Below are 27,056 nucleotides of genomic sequence, written 5' to 3'. Positions count from 1 at the left end.
CCCTGCATCAAAGTAGTAGATTCAAAAGCCTAAGAGTTGGTAGACGTCAGAAGAAACTTCACACAGGAATGAGCAATTTCTGAGTGTCTTGTTAAACTAAGCAACAAATTCATCACATAGTAGTACAGGATTGAGAGATGGCACCAGATTTTGGAGTTGTGCTGCTAACCTATTTCAATGCTGTGTCCATTAACCTTCCACCTTTTGGCTGTCCAGTCCATTGCACTTGCTGGCTGCTTGAGGCAGAGGCTGAACCTGATCTGCAGTCACTCAACTGCAGTGGTTCTTCCACTGCAGTTTTTAAAACTTTATTTGCATTAGTTTTTAGCCCTTGCCATTGAAGCAAAAAGTTTACTATTGTGATCCACGAGATCTCAAGATTGCAGATGCCTGGCAAAAACAAGCTGGAACGTGTCACTGTGTTTTACTTCCACATGGCGGATTATCAGCTCTTGGAGTTGGTGACACCACCAAGAGGTGTTTGGAGATTCCTGGCATGATCTGATTGAGCTCAGCCCAGCATTCCTGCCTCCAGACACACATTCACAATGACAAGAGACTCCAGCACACTTTTGAGAAATGCCTTTTATTGTAGGACAGGAGTTGTCGCATGGACGTTTACAAAAGAAATCATTCCATAGCAATACCAAAATCAAGTTGTTACACAAATGCAAAACCAAACCAAAACAAAACCCGAGTTAAAATGATGAAAAAGCAGTGTGCTGTTACACAATGTAAAACATATACAACGGAAAGCCACATTCTTCTGCTAAAGTGTCAGATGCTCATCACCATCACAGGGAAATAAGTGATTTCAACTTTTTGTCTCCCTCCCCCCTCCAAAGAGGCAAACTTTAAAGTGAGATACTTCAAAGTGTCAGACAACACAGAAAGCAGCATTTTCAGGAGTTTCTGTAACATTTGGATCTTTTGTTCCCTTCTTCCTGCAATCCTATTTTAAATGTGTATTGGGAAGGTTAGAAGAAACAGTCAACAGCACTTAAGCAGCCAGCGTTACTGATAATGGTCAGAAGAAGGTCCTCCCTCTTCCAAGGGGCAGTGTGAACAGCATCAAAGACGACCAGCCTCTCTGGCAAATGAGCTCTGGTTCAGTTCACTAAAGAGGATTTTGCCCTTAAAATATGTGAAACACAAGATATCCTACCCTTGAGAACTGTTTTGACTCTCCCAGTGGTGTTTTGAGGACAGGTGGAGGAAAGATACATCAAAATGAGTGTCTGAAGAACAATTCTTGAGATCAGAAGTAGAGGCTGTTCTTGGTCTTTTACACCAAATAAACAACAGTTCTGTAACTGATGATTTTCAGTATTACTGTATAAAATGATACTTACTAGAAATAAGGCTCTGGAACACTTTAAGGCACCTCATGGTGAAGAAGTATTTTAAAGGCTTGAATAACTCAGAAGACAGCTCTTTTCCCAAGATTCCCAGGAAGGAATGTAGTTTATAGTAACCAGCTTTGCCATTTTCAAATAAAACATGAACATTTTCGAAGTGGAAATTCAGAACTATTTGAACTTTTCTTTAAAAGGTGACCCAACAGCCACCTAAACAAAGCAACTATCAACAAACCCAACAAAGAACCTAAAAACCAATTTTCTGATTAAAATATTTTTGTTCAACTAAAAAGGTGGTACAATGCCAATGACAGACACAAATGACTCACCATCAGTTGTCTTACCCAGCAATTTATGGGTTTCAAGTGTGATTTTGTTTTCTCTTATACTGATATTTGATACCTACAGCTAGTAATGTCCTGCCAAGACATGTGAAGGAGCAGAATCAGAATTTTCAGAGATACCTAACATTTTTGTGCACATTCAAAAAGCTACAGGATGAAATTAATTCTAGCTTAGAGACTGACAGCTAGATCTGTCAGGGTCTCATACCAGTGAGTCTGCAGCAGCCAGTGTTTTGGAGCTCTGCTCTGAAATATGACTTACCACAGATTCATTTCAGAGCTGAAATGAACTAAAACTGTAATTATACCCTTGGTTTACGCATGCATATCTCCTTGGTTCTGATATAAAAATATAAACTCAAGGTATACGGCCAGGAGAACGTACTGTTCTCTTAGAGTATTTAAAAGTCTCAGCATATTATACATCGTATTTACTCTCTTGTTAGAAGTAACTACTTAGAATAAAATGAATTCACTACTGCAAAATGCAATTAAACTCCGGATATGTCCACAGTGCTCAATAAAAAAGGTAAACAAATGAGCTCAAGCACCAGACTCCATTAAGTGTCTACACTACCTTACTGGTCAGCCCACCCTAGCCCTCTTTTGGACCACTCCAGCCAGGTCTCTCCATGGCAAAGCTCGAGCACAGTTTGGACATGGTTCACACCATAGATCCTTCCAAAAAGGCAGTTACAGAGAAGACCATGCAAGGTTAAACTTTCCTAATGCTACACAGTCTCCCAGCATTATCCTATGTGACTTTATGCACTCAAAACACTTTTCTACATCTTTACATACCTCTGCAATACAAACATCACTCTACTGAGCTGCAGAATAGCTCCATCCTTATGTCAGACAATTTGAATCAAAAAAAAAGAAACCACAATGAAACACACTAGATAAGTCTATTAAGTGGACAGCATGAACCTGGAGAAGACCAAGGGCCAAGTGATACAGAAAAAGTGGATGTGGCTGGTGTGCTCTGAGAAAGATCAGCCATAAGCACTGCTTACATGAGACAATCTGTGCTACGTGGCTCTGGGGACATGTAGCTGTGTCTGACCATCTGCTAATTAGCACCCGATGTAGTACAAGCCTCATGCTGCACATCACTGCATGAAGTTCAGTTTCACTGATCTCGGTGGGATTTACTGTAGCGTAAGGTACTACACAACACAGAAGTGTCAGAACCTGCAAGACTAGGGATGAGAGCCTTTCGTTTTATAACTTCTTGCTAACAGAAGAGGATGTTACCAGACAAACCAGATGTCTGATGTTTGTTTCCCCCACCCATGAGGGGAAGCACTGCAGGTAGTAAGAGGTCTTCCCCTCTCTCCCTGGATCTCACAGCAGGACAGCAAGCCTCACCACAGGGAAGATGCTGCACCAGGGGAACGAGGATTCTGCCTTTTGCCACTGGGCTGACTCCTGAGCAGGACAAAGTTCTTCTAGATGAGCCCTTGTGTTGAGGCACACAGGCTTTGGCCTCAATTTACTTCTCGACAAGGAGAGTAATTCTGTATTTGAATCAGTTATTTGTCAGCAGAACTGCTTGAAACGAGAAACATTTGTGTTTGCCTTACTTTCAGACCACTAGGTGAACAATGAGTAAATAACGTTTGTCTTACAAAGATAACAGCAAGCATCTCCAGTATGTTTTAAAAAGCACAGCATTTTCCATGTCCCAAAGAGAACTGTTGCCTTTCAGTCTCTTCTGTGCCCTTTAAACAGTTAACATAAACAGATTTATTTTCTACTGGACCTCAAAGAGCAGGTATCTCATTAAACATGAAAAAAATCTGAAGCAGCACAGCACTTCCTGTTTTTCTCTTTAAACATGGGAATGGTGCCTTTGTTTGTTGAATCAGGATGTAACTTATGAATACCAAACCTCCCTCTCCCACTGCATTCCTCTCGCTATCAGCAACAGCCATTCAAAACTACAGGTTGCACTTTCCTACCTCTTCTTGTAGGATGGTAACTTCAAACAGCTCGAGTTCAACAGAACCCCTGATGCAAAACTTTAAATATACTAAGGTTACATATTTTTAACATAGAGTTAATGAATTTGTTGTGTACCCCGCAGTTACAGCTTTGGCTTGAAGGCACAAATATTAAGGCACAATAAATGCAAATAATGTATACATTTCAATGTGTTGTGTTGAAGATAACTTTGTACTACACGGTATTTAGGTATAATGACATGTCATTCAAACATTTCCTCAAGTTATTTTAATACCTTTTTTTCTTTGATAACCTGGATAAAAAGAGGAATGTATGTTAAATTATTTAAATATCGCTTCAGTGCAAACGTGATGATTTTCTTCTAAAGTTACAGAAGATTGGGATTTGATTTTTCAGCATATGGATTTTAGCAAAATAGAACTTAGTATTTACATTCATCTTGAACAGCATTACTTGAATCATTTATCAAAAAGTAAGTATAAAGTAATTTTTGCTATCAAAAGGAAAAAGTATTTTTGGCTTGTTCAATCATTTTTTCTACCAACCTGCATAGCTACTTATGACAGGTAGAAAGACAGCTGCACTAGACAACTAAGCTGTAGCCTACCAAATCTGCTTTTTAGACATAGGTGTCATGCTAAAGTGACACCGAAAAAAATTCGTTTTGCTTGCTCTCCAAATATTACCGAAAAAGGTCACATTCCGATTTTGTAATAGGCTCCAAATACACACCCTAGACCTGTCAGGTGTCCTGCACCTGTTTAAATAAAAGAGATCTCTACCACGTAACTTCCAAATAAAAACCGAGTCTGCCTAATTTCCTTTGCAATACAAACAGAATTAGTTGGAAAGGAAAACATATTGCACTGAAATTAAAGAGGGAAAGTAAAAATGCTCTTCTCAGTATTAAACAGGAAGGATGTCCAGTGCAAAGAATTGCGCCCTTCCTTTTCCTCTCCTACTGACACTTGCAAACCCTGTCACTGAGTTTAGGTGATCTCAGTTTTACATTCTACGGAAAACAGTTTCGGATATCGGGAATCACAGTGCAGTTTCGGTTATGCATAATCCTGAGGAAGGATCCAAGGAAGAGTCAGTGGCAAGCTGACCATTCTGAACAACTTCGGGGTAATTCTTACTGAAGTAAACCTGGGAAAAAAAATGAGATCCTGTAAGTAACTGTGCATCAAACACCTTTTTAGTTTCAAATAAAATTTCTGGAGATATATGCATGTCCTTAAGGAATCCCATCAGGAACTTCAGGCTAGTGGCATTCAGTAACTCGCATCACTGGAGAATTAGTAAAATTGTTATATGATCTTCCATTATAACAAAGCGTGAGAAAAATCCCACACAACCTGTAGATCCGCTCAAATTCCGGTAATTCAGATAAATAGATATGTTTTATCACTCTACATTAAACTGATAAGTAAAATCATTTTACTAGCTCAAAACATGGAGATAAATTAAAAACAGGATGACAAAGAAGCTGTGAAATCTTGCGTCTGCACAAGGGTTTCTCATTTTCACACATAAAATGAACACAATGGATTTGGATGTTAATGTCAGGTTGTAATCCCTATATTTTACAAACTATGATTGACAACCATTGAAACTTCAAGGTATATGTATGAAATATCCCAGCGTTTAATTTGTGCTGCAGAGCAGTTATAGGGCCTATAGAAATGTGATCTCTGGATAGTGAACCACAATAATGAAAGGAGAAGCAAAAGCTTTAACAATGACTCAACCAAGCAACTTCTCTAAAATGTAAGATGATACCAAATAATAGGACAGTTCTTTGCCAAGCCTTTGAGTTCCTGAATTCTACCAATTTCTAGCTCAAGAGATACAGGTTTCCTGATAAATGTATAATCAGAACATAAAGGAAATGAAATGCTGTCAAGTTTCACTGTTCCACAATCATCAGTTTTTAGTAGCTGTATCGTATCTCTGTTCCTTGACAGATGCGCATAACAAAATGAAATAATGTCAAGACTTCTGTGCTCTTATCTAAAAATGTGTTTGGGTGAAAAAGGACTTCAAATGCAATTTTTTCAAAGAGGAATGTGAAAAGTTTTGTTTGAGTCTTTTAAAACAGAAAATACACTATCTTTCTGAAGCTGACACGTGTCACGAGTTAGGTCTCTCAGTCAGACTGCTTTGACTATGGCTTATGAGACATTTCTACTATTTGTAGTTGAAAGTGTTGTCAACAAAATTCAGTTAGTTTGATAATAATGTCCTTTTCATATGTATGACTACACGTCTAAGACACGTGGGATAAAACGGAAATAAGTCATTCTATAAACACATTCTTGTAAATACCACTGTCGTCTACTGTGCACATGCGCTAGCACAGGACATATGCATCGTTACAACTCTCAAAGAATATTAAGGTCTGATTTGAATCAACAAAGGAACTGGAAGTCCTGTTAAAAGGCATTCCTCAGTAACCAGCCACGATCGGATGCAACTGAGGAAAGTTAATCAGGCGCCTGCCCGCACACACACTTCAGAGACGGCAGCCTCAGTTGTGTATTCGCATACTGTTCCTGGTTTAAAACATAAAACTTTGGCATACTTTTAGTGCAGCTTTTGAATGGGATTTTTTTTTTAATGGAAAGTTAATAGAAAACCTTGGCGCATTACTAGAGATGTAATGAAACGGCAGCGGCTTTTCAACTGTCTCATTGCAATTCCTCCCCCGAGCCCAATCCCTCAAGATATTAAATGCCCAAGCCTTTATACAAGTCTCTTCCACTGCCAACAGAGCTGCAACCTTTCAAAAAGTAATCACTGAGGTGAGCTAACACCTAGTATTTTAATATTTACACACCTGTCATGGCTTTAAAATAAAATAATTTTTACTATTTTTTTTTTCCCTTTTTTTTTCCCCCAAAGTACTCAAAACTGATTGACAAAAAAACAGCCCTATCCTGATGCCACTGAAGCTTGCGGAAAAGCCTCTCTCAATGCTGCCAAGAGCACAGAGAACACACCAACTTTTGTTTACCTGAATAACTGGGCATGGGTTTTTTTCCTTTTTAACTGTTTGATGATTGTTTCTCACTTTCCCATGGGATTTTTTGTTAACAGCTTCTTGTAAACTGAGCAAAGATAGAAATAGGGTCTCACAATGTCAAGCACAACTCCATTGCAGTCAGGCTCACAGGCTAGTTAATACATACTCGTCAGTCTCCAGTTTGAGCTGTGCCTATGTTGCTTTCTTTGACATTTGCACAAAAAATGGGGATACTGAGTGACCAAGACAGACATACAAACAGCAGCGTTGCATCACTGCAGAAGCCTGAGCTGACGTTCCAGCAATAGCTTCAATCTTAGCTAAGATGCCCACAAGATTTTTGTGAAAGCGAGGTTTCTTCCAACATGTCCAAGTTAGTCTTCCAGTTTAAGATGTGCAGCCCCCCCTTCATTTGTATTTAAAGGATAAATGCAGAATCCACACTGTTCCAGAAAATGCATTTAAAGTCTCACCTTACTGAAAGCAGCTCTTGGTACAACTTCATTCTGGGCAAGATTCAGGCTCAAAATGCAATAAATCAAATAATCATTGCCAAAGCATGGCCACATTCCAAACCATTATACTTAGCAGCCCACTGTAATGTCTTTTGAAAAATATGTATATATGTCATATTACCATTTCTTTTTATGTGCAACATGCTGTTTTTCAACAACAGAAAAAAAGCTGCTCTTCATAAAAACAATTCTTAGTAACCACAGGAGGAATGTATGAGACCAAAAGCAATACATGTAACAGACTTACTAGCATAAAAAGAAAAGCCATTGGAATTAGCTCTTCTGACTAAGCAACTTCTCTGGAAGTATGCACGAAGCAAAAGGGAGAGCAATAACAACAACCTCAAAATAATGTCCAAGTCCTTCAAACAGAAAGAACTGTCTGCGCTTCTGGGTAGCTGCTGACTGGAGATATAGTCTCTTGATTCCCGTATTTTTGGGCTGAGTGTGGATAAGAACCATGCTTTGCATTCTTGGCAGATGCTAAAGCTTGTATCTGCCTTCTAGCCTGGGAGTTAGCAAAGCTTTTCATCAAACCACATTTCAGCAGAGACTGGTTCCTGGATCTCTTCCCTTCCTGTACAAAATCACATAACATTGATGTGGTAACTGCAGATGACTATATGGGCAAGTAACATCAGGCAATTATTTTTATGTATTTTGAATTATCTTTGAATGCAATTGTGCAATTGAGAAGGGCTGCAGGGAAGGAAGAAGAGACAGCATGACATGGCTAAATCTCCACAGATGACAGCTGGACAGCCTCACCTCTCGCCAGTCCAAGGATCAAGCCTTAAGAAGCTGCCCTTCACAGACAAACACTGGTCAATGAATTTGAAGTTACCTTTTTAAACTTTATATAAGCTCCAAATTGCCATACACACACCATAAAAAACATGGCTAACCCACTCTTTTCTAGTAATAAAATATAAGAAGTTACATTGCAGCAATGCAGGATGACAGAGGACTCATTACGCAGCCTAGTTAAGCACAAAGCTGTTTCCTCAGTTCTGCAATTAGTGCCACACATTAATTTACAGTGTACACTCTTAGCCACAAAGCTTCACTTGAAAAACTCTCAAAAAAAAAAAGTTTTCAGCAGCTCTAACAAATCTCTAAGAATATGAACAGACACAGAAATCTCTTCCCTAATCGTCAAAAAGTCCAGTAGAATAGCATCCAGGCACAAGCACACCGCCTCCCTGACAGCACCATTTTTCACTTTCTTCCAACTCACTGGAAATGTGTCTATTTTTACTAGGAAATAGTCAACTGATATTTTGTTTCCTGTCTTTATTGTGCTTTGCTTCCCACCTATTGGTCTCCTCAAACAGTTTTGACTTTGTATTCCACGAGCTCTGCTGCACACATTGAGGAGAGGAAAGCATATAAAGACGAGGTAAGATCTGTGCCTCTTGTCTTGAAAAGGCTCTCCTTAGGTTGCTACATGCCTTACTTGCATGCTGAAAGTAAAGTTACATGACTACGAAGCCAGTCACTGGCAATCTCAACTAACACAATGCTGAAACTTCACTGACACCAATAAGTAAAACCTTGCTCTGGACATCCTGTGTGGTAAGTTAGCAAGAAAAAAAAGAAACCAAGCCAACAGCTAGTCATCAATCACAGGTCATTTTTTAAATCATCTTATCTCTGCTTCAGCTTTCTACCTGAAAAGTAGAGATGATACAAGACCTCTAAGGCATATTATGAAAGTTAATCCATTGATGTGTCTTAAACACTTCGATTGCCAGAGGAATGCTCACAATTACATTAATAATTCTGTACTCAAGAGTAGGATTTGAATAGTAAGCAGTAAATCAGGCACAGAGCCTTGTAGGGAACAAGGAGGCAACAAAACATTCACAGCTGTTTCTTAAATGAGCTCTGCCCATCCTATGTGCACAACAGAGCAAGGGTACAAGAACGATGTAAGACAAAGCACAAAAGTAAAAACGTCTTCCCATCCCCAGAGGCCATAATATAATGCACATACAGAACCTCAAACTAAAATTTGATGGGTTCTTTTAAATAATACAGAAATAGCAGCCCTAACATGTTTTTAGGGCAAGCTTGTCTAAGATCAATGCCCAGCACAGGTGAGTATGTCATATTACTATTTACACTTACGGTTTTGTGTACATACAGAAGGATGCAAGAAATCCAGACTGTAAACTCAGGGTATATAAATACACTTATCATTTGGAAGTCTGTGTATATCCCACTAAAAAAGGCATGGAAAATGACGGCTTTGCCTTTCAATGCCAACAGATTCTTTGGTGCAAGACTTATTACAACACTGAACATGCTAACTTGAGATAAACGATCTGCAGAGACAAACTTCATTATCCCTTTTAAAATTACCCGTTTTGCTGTTTCAATCAGAGAAGCTGCTTCAGTCTTGCCCACTTGCTGCACCATTTTGTAAAACAAACCATCTTGTTCTTGCAGCAAAATGTAAGGTTCACCATATTCTTTCAGTCTTCCTGCATCTAAAACCTGTTAAATCAGAAGAAACCAATGTATTAACATAAGAAATTCAAAACCAAATGTTAGAGACTACAAGCAAGGGGGAAATGTATGCACTTTAAGTGCTAAGGTGAATTTTGCATCTTGAAAATGAAACATGTCCTCTTCAAACTAGCATAGCACTTTCTCAGTTTGTAGACCTGTTGTATGATTTTAGAGTGCCCTACAGCCATTCCACCTATAGGAATCCAATGCAAAGTTATGCAGAATATGGAAATACAATGTTTGTGAAGCCAACAAAGCAGATTATAAGATTCATTGTGTAAGAAAGAAACAAAGGCCTAAAATGGGCTCTGAAGTAAACACCTGTGGGTAAAAACCACGCAATAACCACCAAGACGGTTAAGGACGAATAAGTAGGTCTTTTGGATTAGAGGAGGTGAAGATGTAATTAAAGAAAATGAGGGTGTTGCTGAAAAGATAAACAATTTATTGCATAAGTTTTCGCCAACTACGTATTAGGAAGATACTCTGAACCTATTCTTTCTACATAAAAAAAGATGAGACGCCACCGAGGACACAGGTACCCAAAAGAGAGTAAGGGAGAAGGAAAAAAACAACAGAGAAATTAAAAAGGCATTAAGTCAGTAAGCCACAAGGCACATATACAGTCAAAAATATTAGAAAAAATTAAGAATAAGGTGACAACTGCTAAGAAAATATTCTTATACTAGTGACTATTTAAGGACTGCATGGTAACAAATATTGCACTTGGATGCTGAAAAGCCTCACAGGATTCATTTAGGGAACTTAGACTAGCATATATATTTTGAGATAAGACAGCAATTTAGTTTAAGTAATCATTAAAACACAAGAAGACACACAGATCACAGGTGGAATTTGTTCTCTGCAGTTTTAGGAAAAGTAAATTGTGTCTCACAAATCTGATATAATTCTTAATGCACCAGAAGAAAACTAAAGGAGAAATGGTTTATATGCACTTCCAGAAAAGTATCTGGTGTAACTAAACAGCTGTGTCACAAGGGATAAAAATTTCTCAAGAACCTGGCCAGAAAACAGAGATTAGAAATAAACTGCATTTTCCTCCATGGAAAGCTGAACAGGTAGGAACTGGTGGGAACCACATTGTTCTGGCATATGTGGTAGCTACGTATATGTCAGTCGTCAGAAAAAGGAGTTAGCAGAAAAGCAACAAACCTGCAAATGACACAAAAATGTGCAGGTAAGTCTAGACCAGAGGAGATTCAGATACACTTAACTAACCTAAGAGAATAAGAAACACTATACCAGGAAAAAGTCAATATTGACAAAGGCAATGCACTCAGATACTTAACTGGCTTATAAATTAATGGTATTGACTGAAGAAAGAGATTTAGGTATCAGTCTACAAGCTCAGTACTTTAGTCCACGTGTTGGAGCAGTCAAGTAAAAAAAAAGAAAAAAGAACTAATGTGAGAAAACAAAGTAATTCAGAATACAGTTTTGTTCTTATATAAATGAAAAACTGAATGCACACAGCATACTATTGAAAAACATATTGCTGCAACAGAGGGACTTCAAGGACTCATAAGCCCAGCCATAATTGTGGTGTACACACTTGTAGGAAAAAAAGGATCTGAAAATCTGGAGCTGTTGATTTCAGGAGAGAAATGAATAAAAGGTGTTAGGAGGACAACTTCCAAAATAACAAAACTAGTTTGCAAACACCTGTTTGAAAAATAAACTCCAATGAGCTTCCAGACAAATTCAAAGGCCTGTGAGGAAAGTATCAACCTTGCACTTTGCCTGTAGAAGTCCTTAAAGCAGATGGCCAAGGGGATCTCCAGGTGGCCTGGACCCCCGTTAACGACAAAACCTGCAGAGAAGCAGGACATCTGAGCCGATCCCTTCACCTGCACTGGTGTGAAAATCACAAGCACAATCTCATTTGACTCAAGTTTGACACCAGGGACCCGGCACTAGGGGAAGGGTGCCCACTCCTTCTCTTCCGGTTCAGTTAAGTACATTTCATTTGAATGGAAAATAACTCAGCCAACAACAGCAGCATAATTACATCTCATTTTATAAACTGTATGCACAGAAACCTACGAGGAGTTGTTTTATATTTTCAAAAGCTTGTATCTAAACAGGGGAAGTTTAGATTGGATATAAGGAGGAAATTCTTTCCTGTTTGGGTGGTGAGGCACTGGAATAGGTTGTCCAGGGAGGCTGTGAATGCTCCATCCCTGGTGGTGTTCAAGACCAGGCTGGATGAGGCCTTGGGTGATATGGTTCAGTGTGAGGTGTTCCTGCCCATGGCAGGGGGATTGGAACTAGATGATCTTAAGGTCCTTTCCAACCCTAACTATGATTCTGTGATTCTATGATCTTAGAGCACCCAAGTTATACTATGATTTTCCTTTGAAAGCCATTTCCAGTGTTGTTTGGTATACAGCTGAGGAAGGTGGTCATGGAAAAATTTTAAAATATCATCACAGAATGGTTTGGGTTGGAAAGGACCTTAAAGCTCACCCAGTTCCGACCCCTCTGCCACAGGCAGGGACACCTTCCACTAGACCAGGCTGCTCAAAGCCCCATCCAACCTGGCCTTGAACACTGCCAGGGTTAGAGCAGCCACAGCTTCTCTGGGCAACCTGTGCCGGTGCTTCACAATACACAAGAGATGCAGTATTTCACCTGCAAAGGTATACTTGCACACAAGTTCATTTTTCAGTGTACTTACTCCTATCCTATTTAATCTGAATATTCAAGAATTAATGGCAACTTTAATCGCAATCTTTTAAATACTCCAATATGTCACAGTTGAGGACAGCTTCCTAAAAAATGCAACAAATTAATTTACCATATACAGCTCAACCTAAGAATTAAACAGGATGTTTCTGGTGCTTTGAATATGTATTTTTCAGCATAGCATTAGATTATGTAGCCCCTCCTTAAGAAAGACAACAAAAAGCATCTACATTAAATGTGCCTCTCACAAGCAAAGAACTACAACAGAAAAAGCAATGGGGCTTTTAAAATTTATATTACTGTGGTATTAGAATTTTAACATCCATTTTGCAACTATCTGGAACAACCACAAAAACATGGACAATCCTTCTGCTCCAGAGAACCTGGGGAAAAGAAGGAAAATTCACTTTTCCTTGACAAGTTTTCAACAGCCAAGTGCAGAAGAGGAACAGAGCGAGAAAAATTCTGTTCACATTTAAACAAATCATTAATTTGTTCATATCCTTTCGCAGTGAATAAAACCAAACTTGTGTTATGAAAACAGACAGAACAAAACACAGGGAAAACAAACTGTGGTCCTTTTTTCTAAAAAATTCTGAAAGAAAAATGAAGAATGAAACTGAACAGACAACATCATCCCTACGAGTCAGGAACACTCCATAAACCCTACTCACCACGGAAAAACACTGTTTCTATTAACTGCTGTCATCTATGAGACAATGGAGAAAATGCAAGCTGATTTACTTGGTAGTTACATGTTTATATACTTACGCATTTATTAAAAAGCGCTTAGACAAAGAGATAGGTACTCTTCTTTGAAGAAATATGTGCTGATAAAATTTAAATAAATAAATAGGTACTTTGGCTAAGGCTTTGCATACTCTTACTCACTGACTCCAAGCCAAATTAAAATCATTAGGACTTCAAAAAGCCAGCTAATCATTCAGGAAAGGTGGAATCTGGTGTTTACCAGCCACATATTTTCTGATCAACCTGCATGCAATGCTTATCACTGCACAATATGACCGAATTGAACCCAGATGTGTTCCAAGGCAGTTGTACCAGTGGAACTTGATACAGAAAAGCCAGAGAAGCTTGTAGCTGGTGAAATCAGATCGGCAGGGTGATTAACTGAGGACACATGCAGGAGCACGTGACTCTGAATCAGACTGGGACTTTGTTATAGGCTTTAACACAGATACTGAGAGGGGGATTTTGGGCAAATCATTCAACTTTTCAGCTACTCGGTCTGACTCTTTGTAAAACACACCAAATAAAGACTCGTAATCATTCTGTGGGAGTTAACTGCCTGTGAAATACTTAGACAGCCCAGAGTAAAATAAAAACAAACACAAAAAAGCTATATAAAGCCAAAGTACTCAGTCATACATAAACCAGGGCCAGATTTGCCACCATCTTGCACTGGCAGCTTGTTTTACCTCGCCTGAACCGTTGTTGCCTTTGTACCACATCCTTAAGACTTCAACAGGATTTTCTCAAGTCGAAGAGTAATTTTAACAGTACAAGATTTACAAAATTGGCAAAAAAAAAAAAAAGAAAAAAAAAGGCACGCAGAAAAATTCTTATTCAATGGAAACTGCTCACATCCTTGTGTAAGGTGAAACTGCTCTTTACTTACAGCTATCCACATTATCCTTACTCAAGCAGAACTATTCAGACATCTTAAGTTCAAACAGGGCTCAGATACTATGCTCTCAAGCAAAATCCTTTCCTGCCACCTAATTCCACTCCACCTAATGTTTCAACCCCATTCAATAGGCTGGGGCAATGGCTGCTTATCCCAGCTGTGATCTTTTCAGAAGGATAAGCACCACGTTGGGCAGAAGGCAACACAGTTTTGAACAGCACTTTGTGAGACAGACAGGCACAAAATACCATAGAAGGAGTGAGATTAAAACATGTCAGGGAAGGACAGAGAAACAGAAAAGCAGCATTTGAATTTGTCTAACCTGCAAAGACAAATGTGAAAATGGATTATTAGCCATTTAAATGTGTTTACGTTAACTCTAGATGGCACAGAAAGACTACTTGCCTATGCCAGAAAAGTGTTGCTGAACTAAATTTGTGTAAGATTTGGCAACTATAAAATAGTTGTCCATTTTGCCCCGTGTGTATCCTACCAGGGTATCTATCTTCACGCCATTTGCCTAGGCTTCCCCCCACCAAATTTTGCACTATTTCATTCCATAGCCTCATAGTCTAATGTATCAACCATGACAAAAAAAGCAGCAGAGGGAAGACAAAAAGGAAAACATAAAACAGTGAAAAATAAATCAGAGATCCATTTCACACAGAAAAGAGAGAAACGAGACAACGAATGATGAGGATAATACATCACAATAGTCCAGTTTCCAGCAGAAACTTCAAAAGCAGCACCTCTTTGCCCTGATGATTCCTGCAATTAATGGTTGCACAGGACTTTGGCAAAGTACACATTCATTTATTAAGTGCATTTAAAGTCTTCTTTGTCGATTAGTATAAGCAAAATAGATGTCATTACCTACAGAAAGAACATGTATCCTTAAAAATGCTGTAACAAATACCATGTATTTATGGCTATCCACAGACACAAAAAAGAAAGTTCTAAATCCTGCCTTTTCTAACTTTCAGCAACAAAAGCAGACAAACCAAGAGAACAATAGTTATAAAACATTCTGAGAAAAAAAAAACCAAGTCCAAGGTTGGATGTGTCCAGCAACAGAGGAGGGGGGCATGGGAATTTATTTCAATTATTACTGAGGAATGGCTAGTATTCCTATTCACGTTCATCTTCACCATAAAGCCAGAGGGATAAAAGGACATTTAAGAGTTGATCATAAATGTTTTTATTTCCTATTCAAAAGGAAAATAATTCAAGCAAATTATCTCCTAGGGAATACATCTGATTTAATTTAGACTTGGAGAAGACGTCACCAAACAGCAAAATTATTATTAAAGTTCAAAACTCTGCTAGGAATACAACTTTGAACAATGTTTTCCTCAGAGAGCATACATCAAGATGATCTCCAATAAAGTTCTGGGAAGAGGATCATATTCAGGAGATGCTTCTGGTTACATCATATTATAAGAAATATATTTACACAAGACAATACATATTTGTGGGAAAGAGTCCACAGCCTGTGCTCCAGTTGGCATTGAGCTCAGATACAGGCATGTCTCTTCTGTCTCCTATCTCATCATGGTTTGTCCAAACAGATCAGAAACATGTACATACTTCTCTGAAGAATCATTTATAAATATCCACCTATCTAAACAGGTGTGTGAACACTGAAGAACTCTAAAAAGGCTGCAAACATAACTCAGGAATCATTTTAAAGGTGTCTCTCCCCCTCCCTTTTGGTTTTTCTTTTTTAGTAGCGGGGCTTTGTCTGGCTGTCCTCTGGATTTTTGTTTTGTTTCTTTTCATTCCTCAGGCTTAACCTAAGCATTCCCCAAGCTTCTTCAGGGTTCCTATGCAAATTACTCTAACAGTAATTCCAGACAAATTTGGTGCCAAATAATGTACTTTTCATATATCACATGTACAAACAAAACAGAGCACACTTGGGCATTTACCTTTGTATAATCCGAATGATTATACAGTCTCTGATTATTTTCAGTCTTTCCAAATATCTCATCTCAGCAGAGCTTAACTTTGTTGTAACAATGACAAACCTCCCACTGGTCCCTGGGATTTGCCATGTACCCCCTGCTCACCTTCCCCTGCTTCACAGGAAAGGAAACTTCGGTCATTTTGTTCCGTAACCAGAAATAGATTTCTTTAAACTGAAATTATTCTTGAGCTATAACTCAGGGAAAATCGAACATGCAACACTGCCTGATAAATTGTTTCACGTATGAGTTATCTTTACTTTTCTTGCAGGGGCTTAAAATTCTACCTTCTTTTTCTCCATCTGATGGCATGCCACTGTAAGCTGTCTGGAATGTTGTGGGGAAAAAATATCAATTATGTATGTAGTAATGAGTCTTATTCTACTGATAATCGCTATATATTAACTCCTCCTGTATTCTGTTGGAGGGAAGAAGCCTGTTAATCAGCCACTGCAGATACCTCTTGTCCTGTTCAGTTTCCCCACCTCAAAACATCTGATATACCAGTGCAAGTCCAACCTTTGCCTTAGAAAGTAAAGGGACCTCATGCCAGCTCTTACCAGCAGCAGTAAATGCTGACAAAACTCTCCCTTGGTCAATCAGCAATGACTGTTTCCATCACAGTAAAGCCACATTTCTCAATTGGTATTGCAGAATGGCTCAAATGTGGCCCTGAAGTGGCGAAAGATACACTTTGGTTTCAGAAATCCTACTCTCTAATAAGGCTTTTGAGGCTCTTACAAAGTTAGATAAGTTACAAGGATATTATACTTTTCAAGAGGTTAAGGAATATTGTTGCAGATGACTGGGAATGTCTCTTGTTTTATCAGTTTTGGATGTCAACAAACTTGTGGCTCAGCTGTCACGCACAGAGTTTCACCTTATCAGAAACTCTCTGTTCAAAGCATCAGCCACGAGCATGTCCTGTGCTAATTTGTTTTTAAACAACAATATAGTATCTCTGAGGGAGAAAAAAAAAAAAAATCATTCTCCACAGATGTTAGTAGAATGGTTTGGGTTGGAAGGGACCTTAAAGCTCACCCAGTTCCATCCCCTCTGCCATGGGCAGGGACACCTTCCACTAGACCAGGTTGCTCAAAGCCCCCTCCAGCCTGGCCTTGAACACTGCCAGGGATGGGGCAGCCACAGCTTCTCTGGACAAACTGTGCCAGTGCCTCACCACCCTTACAGGGAAGAATTGCTTCCTAATGTCTAATCTAAATCTATCCCCTTTCAGGTTAAAACCATTCCCCCTCACCCTGTCACTACATGCCCTTGTAAAAAGTCCCTCTCCAGATTTGGCCCCCTTTCGGTACTGGAAGGCTGCTTATAAGGCCTTCTCGGAGCCTTCTCCATGCTGAACAAGCCCAGCTCTCTCAGCCTGTCTCCATAGCAGAGGTGCTCCATTCCTCTGATCATCTTCGCGGCCCTCTGGACTCGCTCAAGCAGGTCCATGTCCAACTGCCCTGTCCTTACATTGATGGAAACACATTCACACACTAATGACTGACAGAATGAGAGATCAAGGTTCATCAAACACTGGCTTCACTCCCTGCAGTAATGCAGCTCTTCATCTGAATGCTCTCAGCTGAAGTTCTGCCGTAATCATCAGCTGTTTTATTTAGGCAAAAGAATCTTGTTGGGAAGCCCTACTGAGATGGGAGCAGCTTTTAAGAACTCAAAGATGCCAATGTTTTGGAGAGATGTGGCTTAAAACTGGCAAAGAAAACCAACAATCCTAGTATCTTTTCAAGCTCATTGTGATTTTGACTCATTGTACAGACACCTGGGGCAGCTCTGATATTCAGGTTGAATAAAAAGAAATACATTTAGTCCTAATACTGCATATTTTCAAGACAGAGGCTTAGTCAAAAAAGGAGTTTTATTGGTGTTTGTTCCTTTTGAATAATGACAGCAGGTGCATAAATATGAATTTAGCTACTTTACTGCAGACTGTTGGTTTCAGATCCACAGGTACTTTAAGATTCCTGTGAAGGATTAGGTATCTAGTTTAAAAAATTTGGCTTTCATTTGGATGCTGGAGAGGGACTAATCATCAGGGACTGTAGTGATAGGACAAGGGATAATGAGTTCAAACTTAAACAAGAGAACTTCAGGTTGGATAAAAATAAAGTTCTTTACTGTGAGGGTGATGAGGCACTGGAACAGGTTGCCCAAGGAAGTGATAAATGCTCCATCCCTGGCAGTGTTCAAGACCAGGCTGGACAGAGCCTTGGGTGGCATGGTTTAGTGTGAGGTGTCCCTGCCTATGGCAGGGGGGTTGGAACTAGATGATCTTAAGGTCCTTTCCAACCCTAACTATTCTATGATTCTATGACTCAAGCTACTACAATCCACTAAGTTCCTTAAAATTCTTTTAACAGAACAGACTTCAACAGCACAAGTATAATACACGATAATATTTTACTGCACTCTGAATACTGGGCTAATATGAGGTCAAAACCCCTTCCAGCTCTGTATTACAGAACAAGGAAAAAATCCCCCCAAACAATCCCTTTTTACACCCGTGCAGTTCTCCTACTTCAGAGTTTTGAAGGTCTGAAAAGCAGTTCTAAATGCGGACCTAATTACTTCTGCTTTTCATAACACTTCATGTTTTACCATCCCAGGTTCCAGGAAAATTTATGGTCCTGTCAACTGATCTCTCTTAGCTATCTTATGCACTTGATGGCCTGTATCTGTCAACAGGTAGCTCTTCATCAAGAAAACAGCCCTACACATACATACTTAAGATGTGAGAGTCAACATCAGAAGTAACACGCAGTTTTCACAAGGAACTGGTCAACAACTAGGACTACACGTTTCTGTATGTTGTGACTTATATAATTCCCCCTAAACAGAATGTGTAAGATTTACTGTAAAATACATTAATTTTCCAGCAGCGATATTTAAGTAAGTGGCAAAAAAGACCTTCTAAAGGAAGAGCCAATAGACCACAGCACTTAAAGCTTTAAGTCTACTAATTTAAGTGTACCACCACCACATTCCTACATTCTCCACAACTCCATCTGAAGCTGGGCCACAGCAGCAGAAGCTCACACAAATGTATCAGTAGGCCAGCTAGAGCTCCCCACTCCTTCAAAAGCTCTGCTTCTCACTGGGCTGCATTCAGACTCCTTCGCGCTTATTCTCCCTCAAGCTCCATGACTCTTACATTTCTGGCAGCATACGGTTTCAAAAGGAAGCATGGAGACTGGCCTTAACCTGACTGCCATGTGTACACTGGTGAGTACAGCACTTTCCAGGGAACAGGGAGCATTGCATCCAGATAGCCTCAGACAGAGGACAACGCAGAACATAGATTTCCGTAATTCTTGGAAGAATGCTGCCGTCCCCAAGCTAAGGAAGGGCAGCACTGCCATCACTATCATGCTGCTGCTTAGGTGTCTAATAACACCGCTGTCCCATCTCGAACTGGATGAATGGGTATTAATGTGTAATACTGGGTCAGATACCAGAACTCCATAGAGAGACAAGCGCTTGGATCCTGTCTACTGCACAGCATTTTTTATCCAGCCGTAGGTGACTCCCCTTTCACCATGCAAACTGCCTTGATCTCTCCCCAGAGTTTTCCATTTGCTCTCAAGATGTTCACACCTACTCTTGGTGGACTGATTGCCCTGCTAAGGTTAGATGTCTACAGTGTATAAAGCACAGTACCTGATTTATGAGGCTTAGATATTCCCTCATGGTAAATGCAATGTCGGAAATATGAGAACAACTGAATGGGGGAGATGTGGGAAGTCATTTTCTACTGACTAAAAAAACAACACAAGTCTAGCTGTGAAGTACATTGTATTGTTACCCTGACTATTACTCATTTCAGAACGTAACCACAACAGGTTTTCCCCGTAAATAAATCAAATCTCTTCCCGTGATTCTCTTCATCAAAAACTTCCTATTTGAATGACAGATTTTAATTACTAGATCAAGTTCTGCCTGCATAAAGAGTTTCCATTTCAAAGAAGTATTGCATTGATATGAAAAGTCTCTGTGGAGAAACATCCTTGTCATTGGAAAACACGCAAGTTTTGACTGCTCTGTGGCTTTCCTACAGAAATATCATAGCATATAGAGCACACAACCGCCATCAGGCTCTTGCCAGATGCATATACTTAATTTGCTACTGATTCACTATGTCCCTGGATGAGCCTCAACTTCTGTATGCTTCAGTTTTCCCCTCTGTAAAAACACGGTTTCTAAGTATTTCTCAAGCTGGAGAAGGAAGCTGATAGGAGGGGGAGGAGTGGGTGACTGGGATTTTACGAGATACCACTGGAAGTCTTGGGAGCGGTGCCTTCCTGGCCGCAGATGCAATTTATGTAAAAGGCCCCTGACCTCTAAGGTGAGGACAGGATAGGAAAGCAGCTGTTGTGGTGGTAGGGAAACTACGTGGAATGAGGGGCCAGTGGAGCAAGCCTGAGATGAGGTTCTGCCAGGATTTGCCATCGCAAAAGAGGCATATTCATTTATACCATCCTCCCCTTCTGCTAAGGAACAGTGTGGCTGCTTGTGCCAAAAAGCTAAAACCAGGTACTGCTAGCACCTTATGGGAGGAGTTACAACCAGAGTTCTCAAACTAATGAAAAAGGAATGAGAAGATGTCCTATGAGACACTGGAGCAGCAGTGAGGGAAGGCACAGGGGAGAGGGGGAAGGAGTTTGAAAACCGCTGGATTATAATTTTATGGTAGTATTATTTGATGGTCTGACTTAACAAGTCTTTCCAATTTTGGTTCCAAAGATTGTATGGATACTTCCCTATCTCACCCAGGTGTTTGAAGTTTAATTAATTAATGTTTATAAAGAGCGTTACAATTTCCAGATGAAAGGTCCTATGCAAGTGCAATGTAATATTACTCATTGAGGTGATTGGGTTAGAGAGTATCACGTTACACAATACAGCTCTTCCCTCAATGATTTTAAGCGTTTGAAGTTCTGATAAAATGTGTTTATCACCAAGACAGATATAATGGAAATACTCTTAAGGCGTGACCTGGATTATGAAACCATAGGTATGGTTTTGGGAATGGAACAAACGAGAATTAAAACAACTCCTGAGGCCAGATTTGTCTACAGTTGTATCAAATGTATTCTGTTCTTCCTTTTTTTCCTATTCCAGTAGGCTTTTCTTCTCTTCTAAAATAGAACCGGTTATTACGATGGGTGTGAGCAGACATGCAACAGTTCACGTTCAGTTCCTATTTCCATACTCATCTAACTTGACATTTTCTCATGACTTTCCCAAATTATTTTCTGGTTGTTCTGTTGTTGTTGTTTTTTTTTTGTGTGTTTTTTTTTTTTGTTTGTTTGTTTGTTTTTAAGGTTTGGATTAACCATAAATGTGACTAATTTCTTTTTGGAAAATTCTGCTTTAACCAGCAATTAAAATGAATTAAATCAAAAGCTTGTGGACAATGCCAAACCTGAGATTACAGTCAATACGCTTAAGACAGGGCTGACATGTCACATGGTCTAGTGTGAGGTGCCTCTGCCTATAGCAAGGGGGCTGGAACTAGATGATCTTAAGGTCCTTTCCAACTCTATCCTATGATCCCATGACATTCAAAGCTATTTTGACCTAGACAGGCTAAAAGAATAGGTCAGCATGAACTTCATGACTCTCAACAATGACACACAGATGCAAAGTTCTGAAACTGGAATTGACTGACCCCCTGCACCAATACCAGTTGGGGAGTAATTGCCCGGGCATCAGCTGTTCTGAAAAGGTAGTGGGATCCCGGTGTTTAGTAAGTTAACGGGAGTCAAGCAGTGTGCCAGGAGTATTAACAAGAGGGCAGAGCAAGGGAATAGCTTTATTCAGCGTTCATCAGATCAGATCTGGAATATGGTGACCAGTTTTGATCCGTCAATACAAGAAAGATGAGGGTAAATTGGAGCAAGTTTGAAATAATGTCACCAGCATGGACAGTGGACTGGAGCACTTGACCTACAGGGGGAGGCTGATGGAGCAGTGCTTGTTCACCCTGGAGAACAGATGACTTCAGGGGACTATCTTCCCCTACCTACAAGGAAGTTACTTACAGGACAGGAGCAGGGTCTTTAGTGAGATACACAGTGGAAAATGAGAAACAACTGCCCTAAAACGAAGGGAGGCTTCAACTGGATACAAGGAAAAAAACCAGATTTCATGGCATATAAATAAACATTGGGGCAGACTGCCCAGAGAGACTGTGGAATCCCGAACTTTCATCAAGACCCAGCTGGAAAAAGCCCCAAGCAACCTGATCTGAAATTAGTGCTGACCTTGTTTTGAGCAGGAGGTTACACTAGAGACCTCCTGAGGTTCCTTTCAAACTGATTTTATGGGAAGGGAGGGAAACCCTAGTTTATGTTCAAGTTATATATGCTTATTCAGTAATGGGCTTGAACTTCAGAGACTGTGTTAAGAGAGCTGAACAAGTTTGTTCAAAATTCTCTGAAAAATAACTTTACTCATTATTTTTCAAAAGACAATTGTTAATATTCCAACTGCCAGGTTCCATCTTCTTCTCTAGCTTCCTAACAAATTTACAATGATAGCAAACAACTGAGATTTGGGATGGCTTATAATGAATAATAATATATAATGAAGGCATTATTGCACTAGAGGTCTCAGCTGAAGAAGAAACAAACCCAGGGTTTTTAATAATACCAAGTAATGGAAGAACAATGCATTTTGGTTTGTGCATTTCTACTCTTAAAAAAGAATCTGCATCAATTTGGATTTGTGAATTACTAAAACACATTACTGACTAACCAAATTTTAAAATACACTGAAAGCTTTCTTCAGCTGAGTCTTCTCAACTTCTGTGATACTGAAGTAAATAATTAATTTTTCTATGAATGATCTTTTTATTGTCAAGGCACTCATAATAGTTAAATCTTCTGTTATTTTTCCTTGCGTTTTTTAACATGTACTTTTCTTACTCTTCTAAAATTCTGCTATATTCCCACTAGGTGTTACATGCCTGACTAAACTGAAGCAATTAAAAGTGTAACAAAAGCACATGTGCCATAACTCTGATCATTCTAAATATGTGATCATATTTCTGATTTGTCCAGAAACAGTATCACTAGCTCCTTTCACCCCTTTCTCCCTTATCACTCTTCTTTTTCCCTCTAAAATTACAGAAATCTGTAAGATCAAAGCGGAGCAATGTGAAAAGGTGAAAAATATTTAAGAGTTACGAGTAACTGTGGACTAAAAGGCACATCATCTTGCAAATCTGTTCTTTAATGCTCTGAAGAGGTCAAAGGCATTCAAAAAAGACTATCAGACAATGTATGAACATAAATGCGTTTTTAGGAAACAAAATCTGAACAGTGGCTAAACTGAAACCACATAAGCTTAAGAATAATGTACAGACTCTAAAAATGCAGTAGAGTAGCTACATAGTTGGTAATAACACTGAGCAATTTGGGGAGAAGGGCGATTTCCATGCTTTTTTCCAATGTTTTTTGGCAAAAAAGTAAACAAAACATTTCGTTTTCATTACAACTGTGTATTAAAGGTAAACCCATGAAAACATCTTCATGGAAAGAGCATTCTGTGCATAACATGTTAATGGTAGTTAATGAACCAAAACCCACAGAAATCCCTTTGGACAGCTAACAAGCACACACAGCTATTAATTAGGTCGCAGTTGTTTCCTCACAAATCTTTTGTTCACTTCAGTTGTAGAAAACACCAACATATCCATTAGACCTGTGGGGAGGTATTCACCAGTGAAGAAAATATTTATTTATTATATGTTAAATGCTTGCAATTATATGACTACTTATGGCAGTTCTGCTGGTTTCTTTCTTTGTAAGTAAACTATAATCACTCAGTTCACAATCTATTCTACTGCTCAGAACACCACTCACCTCAGTAGACCAAATTGTTTCATTTTGTGTACTTCAGACAACCACTGTAACTCAATCACAAATTTTAAAATGTTTTGAGTATCCACTAAAAAACATGAAAGAATTAATATGCTTCATTTTCACAAAGCTGAAGAAAGTAATTTTTTAAAGTTACCACCGGGAGGTGAAGGGTAATTTCTGATTGAAGCCCAGTTAAATTTGAGTTCCACTCATGAACACGGTTTGCCCACTCTCAGCTACTTCATTAACTGGCTGTGAAGAAAATGCTTGCAAAGGGCTCCTGTTCCTACTGCAGAAAATTGCAAACCTGCAGGCTGCACATCATTTCAAGGACACAGACCAGCCTGATCTCCTGAGAGCCTAGGGAAGACCACTGCCTTTATGAAAATAATCTGCAGGTACTTCTTAATTTCTATGTGTGTGCAACACACTGTGGAGCAGACAAGATAGTACAGAAGGTACTTCATACTGGCAAAGACTATTGCTGCTGTGTTGGAAACAAAGGTGGCAGAGACTGTTGAATTGGTGATACTTCATCTTTTCTGTTTGAACCTTGCTATAGAAAGCTGGCAGTGTTCATTACCTCACCAGTCTAGTTCCACTTCTCCCACCACCACCCTTGCCCCAAGGCAGCTGCTGCCTCCTTACCTCCATGTCTCCTACCCCAGAACCTATACCACTTCCTCCTCACACATCCCACACCACTAACTATTGTCACTGCCTCCCTCAGCCCACCGAGACTGAATTAATAGACCTGACCAAATCCAGCTGACTCTGTCCAGAGCCTCTTGGGTGTGTCTTCACAGTCTCCTGTGCTGGCAAAGTTTATTTGCTCAGGTCTGCTGCTGCGCCTCACCTGCAATGGGTTCATGCCTCGCAGGTAGGAAACCACAGGGCCAGACAATGTAAGAAGTCTTTTCAGGTCATTACTTCTATGGTTTTATGAGTTGCAAATCACAGTAACTAGGGTAACTAGGTTAACTAGGATAAGCCTGAAGAACAACTTCAACTTCTGACCACTTTTGGATATAAATTAAGAAGAAAGAGTCAATAACATTCTTCTTCAGGGAAAAGAAAACGAAAAAAAAAATAAATTAACTAGTTAACTCTCTTACCATAATCCTGTCACTGTCAATAATGGTGTTCAAGCGGTGTGCAATGGTCAGCACTGTGCAGTGAGCAAACTTTTCACGGATCGTCTTCTGAATGAACTCATCTGTTCTGAAACACAGCAAGAGCAATGCAGACAAAAATAAGATGTTTGCATAGATAACTGACTGGCAGGCAGATTTTACGACTTCATCAAACATGACTGTATAGCAGGAAATACGCTTATGAGGTCGTTATAGTACTTCTTCCTCTCATTACGTTAGATGACTTGGGGGCATATCATGAAACATACTCTAAAAATGTATCCTCTAAATACCTGAGGACGAAAGAGTTTCTTCTTGCAAGTAGACCAATAGGTTTCATTTCAGGAGACTAATTTCCCAGGCTTTGGTTACAGAAAGAGAAAAATTCTGCCATCAGATATTCCTAGGGATTTTTACACGGAAAAAAAAAGTAATTGCCACTTTCTTTCAAGCATTAGTTTGCTTAAGCAGTGAAGAAAAGTTGGTGAAAGTAAATATCCTTCATTGCAATAGATCAACAGAAGAATGAACACAAGACAGACTATAATCAAGGTTCTTGATCTCAACTGCAAAAGATGGTTATGTAGAGAAGGTGGCTGGTAAACTAAAGCAGGACTGGAGTAGCTCAAGAACCTGAATACAGAAAAAAGAAAATCAGGCATGCTCTATTAATCAAAAGTGTTAACTGGAACACACAATCCAAGGAAAGGAATAAGAGCTTTTAAGTTAAGAGCCTCGTTCTACTACATTAATCAACCACATAAGAAAAGAATATCAGGAGGAAACATAAGATTTGTAAAGAATGAAAACTAAGATAGAGCACAGACACTGAAGCATAGGGTTATTAACGTGATAAATGTCACAAAGCCGAGAACAGTGAAAAGGAAATAAAATTATACTAAAAGATACATAAAACACAAAAATTCCTTAGCTGTATAAATAAGCATTATGGTAAAAGAGGTGCAATAGTCAGAAAACTGGAGAGTATTCAAGTAACAAACTGTACAAGAGAAGCATTGACACCACTTAACATAGAGCATACTAGTCAGGCTTGCATGTGGAAATCTACATAGTCCTCTCTTTAGTCAATGAAAGGGGAAAGGCATGGCTGGAAGGAGCCCTTGAATTAGGCAGCCATCAGGTGATGAATGCCCTCTAGAGGCAGCTCACATTGCATAGGAAGCCTTGGTTTCCAACCCTGGCACAAAGCCAGGCCATGTGAATACTCGCATATTGCCCATTAGCCTTCAAAAAAAAAACCCAAAACAACGAGTGATGACAATGGGGAAAAAGGTACAGGAATTAAAATTTGCATGCGAGATAGAAGGGAGACGCAAAGAACTCAAAAGTATACTGGGGTTAGTTAGCTCCAGCTGGAGTTAGGAAGCTCCAGCCTAGAAGTTTTAGAGGTTCTGATTTCCAGGATTTTTATTAAAACATTAAATGTTACTTTTATATATAATGACTGGAGAATAATAAATGCTGTAGAAAGGGTTAAAACAAGACAAAGAAGATGTCTGGATAAACCAGTATATTTAGGCAGCCATGTTGGCTTCAAACAGTTGCTTACAAAGCCTCATTTCTTCAAATTGTTAAAAGTCACTAGAAAAATCAAATAAAATACAATAAAGTTCCATGCAATACATGTCTTCCTCTGACAAATTATTTTTTAGACAGAAGTACAACATTTTCTACATTGAACCTGTCTGCACATGATAAGTATTTAGTATCACTTCATAAATTAAGCAAAAAGAATTGTTCTGATGCCACCATGTCAGGAGGCACTAGCAATAAAAGGCAGACAAAGCAGCTTCAGAAGAACAGGATGACTTAGAAGAATGGATTAACCTCTAAGTTTCCACAGAAGAAAGCACAAGCTCAGGCACTGAAGGACTGACTGAACATAAGTTCTGTTACAAACAGTTTAAGCAATCAGCATGACAAAGGAATAGACAGATGCCTGCTGATGACAGAATGATCATAGAGGACGAA

General features: G+C 39.3%; 1 protein-coding gene across 4 annotated transcripts in view; it reads right to left on the bottom strand.

The window, feature by feature from the left end:
* Positions 1-570: 570 nt before the first annotated feature.
* The window catches only part of ABCC4 (ATP binding cassette subfamily C member 4), a 152,807-nt gene continuing 126,321 nt past the window's right edge, over positions 571-27,056 (bottom strand). For all 4 annotated transcript variants that reach the window (XM_057401135.1, XM_057401134.1, XM_057401137.1 and 1 more), the window contains 3 exons: positions 25,047-25,152; positions 9,575-9,709; positions 571-4,819 (listed from right to left, as the gene is read on the bottom strand). In XM_057401135.1, the coding sequence (XP_057257118.1) occupies positions 4,712-4,819; positions 9,575-9,709; positions 25,047-25,152 (349 nt within the window). In that variant the 3' untranslated portion in view covers positions 571-4,711. The remainder of the gene's footprint in view (positions 4,820-9,574; positions 9,710-25,046; positions 25,153-27,056) is intronic.

This window comes from Pezoporus wallicus, unplaced genomic scaffold (assembly GCF_028554395.1).
Source record: "Pezoporus wallicus isolate ANWC-B61680 ecotype Strahan unplaced genomic scaffold, APGP_CSIRO_Pwel_v1 contig_6944, whole genome shotgun sequence".
NCBI classification, from domain to species: Eukaryota; Metazoa; Chordata; class Aves; order Psittaciformes; family Psittacidae; genus Pezoporus; species Pezoporus wallicus.
Note: the sequence above shows the minus strand (reverse complement) of the source record. Positions and strands in the feature narration are given on the sequence as shown.